The sequence below is a fragment of the Crinia signifera genome, chromosome 2, assembly GCF_055691185.1.
Source record: "Crinia signifera chromosome 2, ASM5569118v1, whole genome shotgun sequence".
NCBI lineage: Eukaryota > Metazoa > Chordata > Amphibia > Anura > Myobatrachidae > Crinia > Crinia signifera.
Window position 1 is genome coordinate 314,082,574 of NC_139218.1, and position 12,634 is coordinate 314,095,207.

At 48.6% G+C, this 12,634-nt stretch overlaps 1 protein-coding gene across 5 annotated transcripts in view; it reads left to right on the plus strand.

Moving 5' to 3' along the window:
• The first annotated feature begins 5,175 nt into the window (after nucleotides 1–5,175).
• LRCH1 (leucine rich repeats and calponin homology domain containing 1) overlaps nucleotides 5,176–12,634 on the plus strand; it is a 216,600-nt gene continuing 209,141 nt past the window's right edge. Inside the window, exon 1 of one of the 5 annotated variants that reach the window (XM_083168986.1) lies at nucleotides 5,176–5,961. In XM_083168986.1, coding sequence (XP_083025112.1) covers nucleotides 5,724–5,961 — 238 coding nt within the window. In that variant the 5' untranslated portion in view covers nucleotides 5,176–5,723. Of the gene's footprint in view, nucleotides 5,962–6,260; nucleotides 6,292–12,634 lie in introns of those variants that run through there. The other 4 variants (XM_083168990.1, XM_083168989.1, XM_083168991.1 and 1 more) reach the window with 4 other exon arrangements.

Genomic DNA, 12,634 nt, shown 5'->3' on the forward strand with positions numbered 1-12,634 from the left:
GAAATATCCTTATAAGGTCCCCTTAGGATATGGCAATTATGAGTTTAGCGCGCACTAGTACATTATATACGAACACACACACATTTAAGGAGCAACAGTATTTCACTGCTGGTTATTCCCGCAGATTTTGTGAGTAAATGGTTTCATGCGGATAGGTCGCTGGTGACTTTGACCGTAAGCGCAGTTGAGGGGTTTATATAGAGGGAGAAATGTCCCATTCGGGTCCCATATACATATATTGTTGTGTGTAGGTTTGCACTATCTCAACAGGTAGAGGTTCTGTGCAGTTTGAATAATGTGCACTTGGGACGTTAGAGTCCCTGACAACTGCTGATTAAATCAGTAATTAATGCGCATACACTTTATGGTAAGGGGTACACACCGTTCAATTGCTTGGTGCTAATCTGTCAATTATCCAACCAGTTCAAATGTAAATTGAACTAACGGTCGGTAGCACTATTTATTAAACCACGAGTAAAGATCATGCACAATCTGTTATACACTTTATTGAAGGATATATGCGGGGGAGAATTATCCCAGACGGGTCCCCTCTCATTTATTAATGCAGAATTTCAGTACGTGTTATATATCCAAAATAAAGTTGAACTGCCGTAATTACAGAATATACTGTTATGCTCATTTATTAGGTGGAACAATCACCCTATGACAAATGTATGCTGGCTGTAAATGACTCGACTCGTTCTGACTGTTCAAACGGTCGGTATATGGGGTACTAGGTTAATTAAACCCCGGGTGGCAGAGCAGTATTAGGTATAAATATTCACAGTGTCACGGTAAGCAGAGGCTATGACCGCTCTAGTTTAGCTGTTACCGGCAGGGAGGAAAGAGGCTGCGATCCCCCAGTGGCACCTCACGGTGCAGCGAGCCTCATCATCTCCTGCACAGTAATGGCGGCTACAGCACTCGGGCAGAGACAGGACCCTGACTTCTCCACATGGCCACCGCACAGGTCTCTGGGGTAACCAAGGGAGGGTAGGGCGGCACCGCCACCAACTGCTGGTCCTTGTGCCGATAATCAGAGCAGGCGGTGGGCGTCTGCAGTCCTCCGCAGGCTGCTCCAAAATCGAGGTCTTGGCTGCAAGAATGATGCCAGGCATCAAACCGCAGGAAGGCAGGAAACCCTCTCCGCCTCAGTATGCTCCGTGAGGGGGAGGTAAGACAGAGGGAACACTATGGGGGAGGCAATAGGGAGGTAATCCCTGCTGTAAAGGCTGGGATGGAAGGAGCTCCAGGATCCCACGTCCGCTCACTATGTCTGCCAGGCCACGCCCCCAGTTTTCCATTTTTTATGTGCCCCCTAATAGTGCATGTTTAGTGTGTACCCAGCATTATCCCGCTCCATTCTGCCTGAATTTACTGGGTTTTTTTTTAAATAAGCTGTCACTGACTTTCTGGTGCTGCTTGGCGAAACCAACCAACTTTTTGTCCCCTACCAGCGCCCAGGGCTTTAGGCAGCTGCCTAGGGTGCTGGAATCGGGGAGAGGGGCGGTGCCACTGAGTCCAACCCGGCATAGCGATAAGAAAGGGCTATAAGATGCCACCTTCACACTTTCATTAGAGGGGTTATAAAGTGGGTATTGGTGGCTAAGGTGCTGAGAAGCCTTACACCGGTCCTGCCAGCACCTATTAAATTGTTTATTCAAGTGGACATCATTTCTGCTCACAGCCTATTGGGGTGGTGAGCAGAAAGATGCGAAATGCAACCCGTATTTCGCCCAAAAAGCACATTTCACCTTGCGTCCAGTACTTTAGATAGATTTTGTCATTTGCATGGCTAAAACAGGTACTACTGGACATGATCAACAAGAAAAACAGCAGGTGTATAAACAATTACATATGGCCTGTCAAGTGATAAACAGTTTTGGGCACCCATTAACAATTCAATTACCCCCCACTGAACGTCCATAGTTGCAAAGGTGGCTATACACTACTGCGATTTTTGCCCAATTTCACCCAATTCCGATGCATCATACCGAGAAATCTGGCAAATTGTGTGTTTTAGAGCTGCTCTGCGATCCAGTGTGCATCGGATTGGTGCTGCACATAGGATCTGTCAAATTATACGGCACTTGCTGGGAACGCGTGCGATCCTGCTGCCCGGGAAGGTCCCGGGCGGTTCAAGGAGGAACGCGTGTGTCATAAGAAAGTGTGGTACTTGTTTCCTAGCACGGCCACACACAATATTCAGTCGTATGGCATCTTATGCATTGTATCGCATCGCATGCCATATACCTGCATGCGATGCAATGCGATTTTAAATTGTATAACCAGCCTATGGGTTTTTTCAATGTTAAATGGCCCCCCTATATGATTTTTAATTGTATAAGCACCCTAATGGGTGCTTACAATGTTAAATGCACCCCCACTATCAACGCCAACCCGAAGCGTGGCGAGCGGCGGCGGTACGCGTCCTCCGACCTTTTCATACCCCCACTATCCACGTCGGCATGGAGTTGATTTTATATAGTGTGGCGAGCCCCCGAGCCCGAAGCGTGGTGAGCCTCACGAGGGGCTGCGTATTACTTTACATGTATTCCGCGTCCCCTCGCCACGCTTCGGCTTGGCGTTTATAGTGGGGGTGCTTTTAACCTTGGAAGGACCCACTACGGTGCTTATACAATTAATAATCTTATAGGGGGGCCATTTAACATTGAAAGCACCCATTAGGGTGCTTATACAATTTAAAATCGTATACCATTGCATTGTATGCCATATACAATGATATACGATTTTAAATTGTATAACATCGGGTGCCATCGCGTCGCATCGCATACCATTGTAAGGCTTATGGTATTCGATGCGATGGGCGCCGTGCAGTGGCGCCGGAACGGGGGGGGCGAGGGGGCAGCTTGCCCCCCCCAAAATTACTGAGGCGCCATATTACAGCCGCCTGTATTAAAGAATTATCATCCGCCCGGCCGCCTATATTTCATACCAGGCGCCGGGGATGGCTGCTGCTGCTGCCGCCGGGGAGATGTGCAGAAGACGCGCCAGCCAATCACTGCCGGCGCATCCCCTCCACATACACTGTGATTGGCGGGCGCGTCTTCTACACATCTCCCCGACGGCAGCAGCAGCAGCCATCCACGCCACGGCGCCTGGTATGTAATATAGGAGGGGGGGCGGATGATAATACCAGAGGCGTAGCCATCACGCCCAAGTCAGTGCGGCTCCCCCGCCGGCTGCCCGCTGCCCCCAGGAGACGTGGTATATTTAAAAGTCACTCACATCTCCCGCTGGACCGCGCTAGCCAATAGGCGCTCGCGGTCCAGTAGCCACCAGTTGATTGCCTGCTGGACCGCAAGCGCCTATTGGCTAGCGAGGTCCAGCGGGAGATGTGAGTGACTTTTGAATAGCAGCACTGTGCACAGCAGGGAGCCGGGAGCGGACAACCCCGGCGACAGGGGGGAGGGGGTGCGCGGAAAGCACCGCTGCTGCTTTGCCGATTGTGGGTGGGGTGGGGTGCACTAATCTCTGCACTATCCTCGCCCACCCACCCACCCTGCTGTGCACTATCCTCGCCCACCCACCCTGCTGTGCACTATCCTCCAACACCCACCCACCCATGCACTATCCTCACCCACCCACCCTGCTGTGCACTATCCTCACCCACCTGTGCACTATCCTCACCCACCTACCCTGCTGTGTACTATCCTCACTCACCCTGCTGTGCACTATCCTCACCCACCCTGCTGTGCACTATCCTCACCCACCCACCCACCCTGCTGTGCACTATCCTCACCCACCCTGCTGTGCACTCTATCCTCACTCACCCACCCTGCTGTGCACTATCACTCCCACCCTCCCTGCTCTGCACTATCATTTACTCACACCTTCCCGCCCTGCGAGCAAATTTCAGTCCCCCTTGGCAACGAGCAATTTCAGTCCCCCTTGGCATCGAGCATGAAGCCCATGGCATCGAGCATGAAGCCCCTGGCACCGAGCATGTAGGTAAGTGGCACTTATGTGTTAAATGTGTAATGGACATTACGATTTGTTAAATAGTGTGCGATGGGCATTGCGGTGTGTTAGTATGCGACGGGCATTGCGGTGTGTTAGTATGCGACGGGCATTACGGTGTGTTCTATAGTATGCAATTGGCATCATGTGTGGCCTTATGTGTAATTGTCATTATGGCATGTGGCTTTATGTGTAATTGGTATTACAAAGTTTGCTAAAATGTGCAATGGGCATTACGGTGTGTGGTATAATGTTGGGCCGTGCCCACTTTTCACGGAGCAGGAGCCTCACCTACTACAAATTGGGGGGGGGGGGGGGGGTCGCGAAACATGCCTGGCGGGCGGGTGGGCAGCTGATTAATCAGTAATATAGCCGGGCGGGTGGCAGGGAAGATGTGCGCCCGCCAATGCTGCTTCTCTCACCCTCCCTTCCCCAGTGACTGACACATCCAGGGGTTGTCATTTACCCCTGGATTCACACCCAAACAGGTTTATGTAATTATGTCTGATTATCATAATCAGACATAATCACATAAATCTGTTTGGGGGTGACACTGCCACTTTTTCCACTTTTTACGAGTAAATGACAACCCCTGGATTAATGTCAGTCCTGGTGTCTCTGGCCACATGTATATGCCGCTGCCCGGTGTATAATGCCCACGTGTATATGCCGCTGCCCTGTGTATAATGCCCATGCGTAAATGCCGCTGCCTTGTGTATAATGCCCACGCATATATGCCGCTGCCCTGTGTATAATGCCCATGCATATATGCCGCTGCCAGTGTGTATAGTGCCCGGGGGTAACATATAGCAATTTAGGGGGCGCCAAAATGAGATTATATCTTGCCCCCCCCAACCTAAAAACGTTCCAGCGCCTCTGGCGCCGTGCTAGGAAACAAGTACCGAAAGTGTTACTGGAATGCAGCACCACTTTGCTGGATGTTCTGAATAAATCCTAAACATTGGATTCAAAATCTTTTGATTTGCATGCGCATTAGATAAGCAACCATGGTGAGGTTACATTGTTATTTTTTTATTTCATCCTGTAGATACTTTAATGTAATTAGCACACCCTCAGATCATTACAAGATCACTACATGACACGAAATTGGAGATTTCTGAGACATTTCAGAAAATAATGGTGCTGAGGATGTCACCTGAGACATTGATCACTTCTGCATGATAATGCTCTGGAATAATATCAGTAACATCTGCAGCACCAAGGGGTTTGGGAGGGGTATGCACTGCATCTGCTGGTGAGACTGCTGGGATGCTGGTGGACACATGGAGAATAAAGATGATGTGCAAATCAGTGCCACCTTTGCTTGCCGAGCATGAGTGGGCAGGAAATGCCACTAGCCATAGCTAACGCTGACATTGGGGCTGCATGAGCAGCAGCATCACATCCCGACCACCAGGCAATGGCTTGCTACTGCTGCTGCTACCCAGCTACTTGGAGGGACTCGCATGTGAAGTTTCCCAGCTCCTGGCAGGAAACAGGCCAGTGAGGGAGAATCCATGGTACCTTTGTGCAGACTGCATGCCAGGATATACAGCAGGGGGAGGACATGCGCCCTTTGCCTCCACACTCCCGAAGGCAGGAAACCTACAGGAAAGAGCTGGCTGCTGCTGCAGCTGCCTGAGGCTCCCTGGCTGTGTCTCCGCTGCTCCTCCATAGTGTACCGGCGGCAGCCACACAGACACACAGCCCAGACACAGCGCTAGGGAGCTGCTGGAGGGAAGATGGCGACGCTGGAGTCTCTCCCTGCCCTGCCAGTCAGCGCCCTGCTCCAGGCACAGTATCCGCACCACAGCACCGGCACTGTGGGGACCAACTTCAGCCTCAGCCTGCCTGTCAACCGCGGCTTGGAGAGAGCCCTGGAGGAGGCTGCCAGCTCCGGGATCCTGAACCTCAGTTCAAGGAAGCTGAAGGAATTTCCCCGGACCTCCAGTCACGACTTATCGGACACTGTGCAAGCAGGTGAGCGGGGTGACAGGCATTCTCCCTGCCGGGAGGGGAGTGTCTGCGCCGGGGCAGTGCCGGGACCTGCAGCGCTCCGGGGATGGAAAGTTATACTCTGAGCTATTGCTATTCTATACGCAGCGCTCACTGCTGCTGCTGAGCTGACCATTGTGCACTGTTGCTGGTGTGATGCGTGTGTGTGTATATACACACAGTGCTGCTGTACGCTATTCGACCAGCCTACTGCTGACCACTGTGTTACCGTGATGCTGACCATTGTGTTGCTGTTGTGGTGTGTATACACTATGTGCCCAGACTACTGCTGCTGACCAATGTGTTACCGTTGTGGTGTGTATACACTATGTGCCAAGCCTGCTGCTGCTGTGCAATGTGTTACTGTTGTGGTGTGTATACACTATGTGCCCTGCCTGCTGCTGCTGACCAATGTGTTACTGTTGTGGTGTGTATACACTATCTGCCCAGCCTGCTGCTGCTGAGCAATGTGTTACTGTTGTGGTGTGTATACACTATGTGCCCGGCCTGCTGCTGCTGACCATTGTGTTACCAGTTACTGTAGTTGTGTGTGCACACTGATGATGTTCCCAGCCTGCTGCTGACCACTGTGTTACCAGTGAGGTGTGTGCGCACACTGCTGATTGTGACCATTGTGTTAACGTTTTTGTTGTGTATACACTATACGCCTAGCTTGCTGCTGCTGACCAATGTGTTACTGTTGTGGTATGTATACACTATGTGCCCAGCCTGCTGCTGACCATTGTGTTACCAGTTAGTTGTGTCACTTGTGTGTGCACACTGCTGATGTGCCCAGCCTTCTGTTTACCATTGTGTTACTGGTGTGGTGTGTATGTTTACACTATGCACCCAGTGTGCGGTTGACCATTGTGTTACCAGTTCGTTGTGTGTGCACACTGCTTATGTGCCCAGCTTGTTGCTGAACAGTGTTTGTAAATACACCAAGTCTGCAGTTGACCACTGTGTCACCAGTGTGGTGTGTGCACAGGCATATAGAGTAGTACATCAGTAGTTCTCAAGTACCCACCAACAGACCATGGTGTGGTGATTGCTGTCTGTGGCAGCGGGTGGGGTAATTATTGGCCAGCTCACCTGTGTATGATTTGAAGGAATCCACAACACATGACCTGTTGGTAGTTGAGGAATACTGCTGTACATAATGTGTGAAATTATATAGTACAGTATATGTGTGTGTTTTATCTCATCCACGGTACCATGCTCTGGTGTATGCCGCATGATTTATTGGGTAGCTGCCATTCATTATTATAATAAATAGTTTGTAGCCACTGACAGAAATGAGTAGAGATGGGTGGCTGTGGCTACTTTTCTGTTCAGATTAAGGTAATGATGCACAGAGTACAGAATAAGTTATATGTCAGTGTGCACTGGAAGTTGTGACAAATCTCTGCAGATTTCCTGTGTAATGATGGCAGCGGCAGCATAGTGGCTGCTGGAATAGCTTGGTAAGTATGCAGATAGTTTACAAATGTATAGACAGCAGGTATTTTGTGGTGTCTGGTTTGCAGGCTTCTCAGCAGTTATATATATATATAGCCTATTTATGTAACCCGTTGTGTGCCAGCAGCAGTGGCTGCAATGCAGAAGAGTGAGTGCTTGGCATAATCACAGGACAGCCATAGCCAAATGCAGCTGCTGACAATGATGTACTTCGTTCTGGCGTACTAGTGCATCAACCAAGAATGCAAATGGTCACTGGTTTTTTTTTCTCCGCAACACTTTCACTTTTGAATGTATCTGCACATTTTTCCATAACCACAATTGGTGAATAAGGCTTTGTTCCCTTATTACACTAGCCCAATGGTTCCCAAACTCTTGAATCATGGCGCCCTAGAGTATCCACACTTTTTTTTCTCACAGTGACCCTTGGCCAAGGGTTTCTTGTTTAGAAATCAAGAAAAATATTAAAATGACATCAGTTGTGTATATAGGTCATCATTATGTGTAATTATGTGGTGTGGGGCAGCATTCACTGCTGTTTGTCCACATATAATATGATTGTCAGTCACAAGCACTGGTTTTGACCATTACATTGACCAAGGACCATATATTATATGAATTGGTCCTGGACCACCAACCTAGGCCACCTCTGCAGGTGTCCTGAAGCACCCAGTTTGGGAACCTCTGAAGTGGGCCTTTTATCATGTAATTTTCCTTTTAAGTGTCAAGGTGCATAAAACGCCCACTGTGTACGCCGGATGGTCGTGAAAATTGCTGTCCGAAAAATACAATTTGTAACCCAGCCCAGCAAGTTTTCACGAAGGTGGAATCACTTTCCGCAGTAGGAGACTGTGGAAAGTGGTTCACTTGGCCAGTAAAACAGGCAGGCGATGATGTGGGACAGCTCATACACACTAAGGCCCTTATTCAGATCTGATCGCCTTACAAATTTGTTTGGAAAATGGACAAAACCATGTGCACTGCAGGTGGGGCAGATGTAACGTGCACAGAGAGTTAAATTTGGGTGGGGTGTGTTGAAACTGAAATCTGAATTGCAGTGTAAAAATAATGCAGCCAGTATTTACCCTGCACTGAAACAAAATAACTCACACAAATCTAACTCTCTCTGCACATGTTACATCTGTAGCTCAAAATGGCAAAAGGGAACTACTCAAAATCACCTAGTGTGTATGGGCATTAAGAAAATGTCTAGAGTTTGTGTAGCCCATGGAATTAGTATAATACTGCTCTGCTGGCCTGTGCCATTAGAATAGATGGATGTGGAGAAAGGGATTCTCAGAGTTGATGTGCTTTTACATTGTTGTCACAGACACTGCGCATGTGCTACCTATGTCATTTCTTTATCTAGCGCAGTGGTTCCCAAACTGTGTGCCGTGGCTCCCTGGGGTGCCTCGGAGAACTTGCAGGGGTGCCTCAGGTTGGTGGTCCAGAACCAATTCAAATTGTTTATGGTCAATGTAATAGGCAAAATCAGTGCTTGTGGTTTTCAATGATAATATAACATATATGGACAAACAGAAGTGAATCATTTTCTTCACCACATACTGTAACAGGACCTAAGCACGACAGTTAAGCACAACTTATTTAATTATTTTTTTTTATTCTTGGTAACAAACTTTTGGCCATGGGGTGCCCTGACAAATATTCTGATACTCTAGGGTGCTGTGATTAAAAAAAGTTTGGGAACCACTGATCTAGCGTATACACTTACAGTACAATCAGTAGATTTGCAACTACAGATGTAGTGTGTGCTGGTCGTGTGGTGTGTGCAATAATGCTACTGCACATATTTTGTTCCTTTCAATTCTGTTTAGTTTAAAAAAAAAACTGATATGAGCCATATATGTCTGTCTTGTTTCACTTCTCCACCTAAAATCACTCCCATATTTAACCAATGGGAGTTCTTGCCTCGGTGGTTATGCATGCATTGTTCATTGTTCTATATTATTCAATTTGTTTTATGTATTCATTCATATGCATCCAGTATCATTTAATGTTTTTTCTTACCCTTCTCTGATGAGGGCCTGTTATTTATGTCATTATATTACCTTTTTTGGTTTTATTAAACTTTTTATATTATTGTCAAGTCCAATATACTTATGCTGCTTTCCCACTGCAGAGCCGGTTAAAGTACTAGTATTTTTAAATGGTATTTAAAACGGTATTAGCATTCACATTGCACTAGATTACCGTTTTAAATACCGTTTAAGTGCTGTTCACATCGCAGTGAACCGTTTAAAAAAAGAGTGCCTGTCTTTCATAACCCCCCCTCCCTCCCCTGGTACCTACCCTGCACCCCCCTCCCTCCCCTAGTACCTACCCTGCACCCACCCACTCCCCTGGCACTTACCTGCGTGGGGGATCCGGGCAGCGGGGTCCGGCATGGACACAGCACTTCAGGTCCCTCCCTGTGGCTGATGGATACAGGGCAGTGGGGAGGCAGCGGGTGGGGTCTATTTGGGATCCGGGCAGTCCCTGGGGCTGATGGTAACTAGTAGTTCCCACTATGCGCATGTGTAATGAGCGCCGTGCATATAAATGAGCCACTCATTACATATGTTCATATGTAATGAGTGGCTCATTTATATGCACGGCGCTCATTACACATGCGCATAGTGGGAACTACTAGTTACCATCAGCCCCAGGGACTGCCCTGATCCCAAATAGACCCCACCCCGCTGCCTCCCCACTGCCTTGCATCCATCACCAGCCACAGGGAGGGACCTGAAGTGCTGTGCCCATGCCAGACCCCGCTGCCCGGATCCCCCACGCAGGTAAGTGCCAGGCAAGGGGGTGGGTGCGGTGCAGGTACCCTTCTAGGAAAGGTACCAGGGGAGGGGGAAGTAGTGTGGATTTTAAATACCATTTAAGAGGCATTCCCACTACCTTAAAAACGGTATTTAAACGTGTAGGACTCTGCTTTTTAAACGGGTTGAAATACCGGTTAAGTTTAACCGGTATTTCAACTCTGGCGCTTTCCCACTGCAGCCTTAAACGGTAAATTGTGGGGAAAAACGTCAATTTACCGTTTAAGAGCTGCAGTGGGAAAGGGGCATCATGCTACTTTCCCACTGACAAGCCGTTTAAAGAACCGGTATTTTTAAACGGTATTAGCTTTCACATTTTAGTAGATTACCGTTTAAGTACCATTCACATTGCAGTAATACCGTATAAACCCCTCGTGTCCCCTGGTACCTGTGCTGCCCCTCTCCCCCCCGTACCTGCCAGCTGGTACCCTCGCTCCCCCCCCCCTGCCCTGGTACCCCCTCCCCCCCTGCCCTGGTACCTGGTAACCCCCTCCCCTGGTACCTTGCAGCTGGTATTTTGCATGGTAGGCAGGATAGGCAGCGGGCATAGTCGGCAGGTCCCAGACTGATTGCTGAAAGCATCATGCAGGAGGAGGCTGGTGCACAGACAGCGGGGGCACTGGGGATCCGGGCAGCCCGTCAGTGCTCAGGAGGAGGACGCGGAGGAAGGTCCATTAGGGGATTATCATTTCATTGGCGGGGGTCCCTGCCGCGAATGGGAAATAGCAGAGACGCTAATTAAATATGTGCATATTTAATTAGCGACTCATTAGATATGCGCATATGTAATTTCCAGGCCCGCTATTTCCCATTGCGGCAGGGACCCCCGCCGATGAAATTACAATCTCCTAATGGACCTTCCTCCACGTCCTCCTCCTGAGCACTGATGGGCTGCCCGGATCCCCAGTGCCCCCGCTGTCTGTGCACCAGCCTCCTCCTGCATGATGCTTTCAGCAATCAGTCTGGGACCTGCCGACTATGTCCGCTGCCTACCCTGCCTACCATGCTGCCCGGATGCAAGGTACAAGCTGCAAGGTACCAGGGGAGGGGGGGGGGGAGCAAACTACTAGGGCAGGGGGGGAGGGGGTACCAGGGCAGGGGGGGGGGAGCGCGGGTACCAGCTGGCAGGTATGGGGGGGGGGGGTAGGGGGGACAGGACAGGTACCAGGGGAGGGGGAAGACTAGTGTAGGATCTTAAATACCGTTTAAGAGGCATTCACACTGCCTAAAAAACGGCCTTGAAACGTCTAGGACTCTGCTTTTTAAACGTGTTGAAATACCGGTTATCTTTAACCGGCAAATCAACTCTGGCGCTTTCCTACTGCAGCCTTAAGTGTTTAGAAAGGGGAAAAAAATGGCAATATACCGTTTAAGACCTGCAGTGGGAAAGGGGCATTCAATTGTTCTACGCATTTATTTGTAATTTTATTTTCTTGCAAACCATCCATGCAGCTCATAATGCGACCGTGGAGATATATTTAGAAGATCAGACTGCTTAGGATGTCAGCTGCTGGGGCTGTGAGTTATTTACACACTGCACTGTAGTTGTCCTGCTGGCAAAGTGAAGCCCATGTTATTCATTCCTGTAAGAAACTAAAGTCCAGCGAGTTCTACTCAAGTGTTTTGTGACACTGCATGCCAGTTTGTATCTACCCAGTTTGTTTAATCACTGTGGTCTCCAATTGTAAAGCGCAACGGAACATGCTGCACTATATAAGAAACTGTAAATAATAATAATAATATAAGTGCATGCGGTTTGTAAGCAGTCCTCATAAAAGCAACAGGGCCCTGGGAGCAATTCTCATTCTCTGGGTCCTTTGATGAGAAGATAAACACCAATCATGGTTTCAGATATTCTGCCAATGAATAACTTGATTTTGTTACTTTTCCAGAGTACTAAATTTAGGATTCTCTTATTATGGTATGGTAAGCAGTATAGTAATGACAAAATATATAAATATAGGGGACCCACTGATCCCCGTTTTCCCCTCTTGGGCCTTATGGCTGAGAGGGGTTAGGGGAGTAACGGGGCCCGTCTACTTTGGGAGAGGGCCCATACGTACGTATGCCCCCTATGAACAATTTAGGTCACTGCACTGGGTGTTGAAGCACCACTCGGGCTCCTGTAAGAAGAAGAAAAAAACCTAGTATGTAATGTCTGTATATCTCTTACAAACGTTACGTCCCACTGTCATTTTGGTGCTTTATACAGTAGACTAATAATAAACTTATAATGTTGAGTCTTTTGCCCAGTCATGACTATCTTACAACAACTAATTGGTTTTCATTGGCACAACAAGTAGGCAGCATCCTCAGAAAAATTCTATCATTGTAATGCTGTTTAGGGTTTTGAAAAATAACCTTCAGCACGT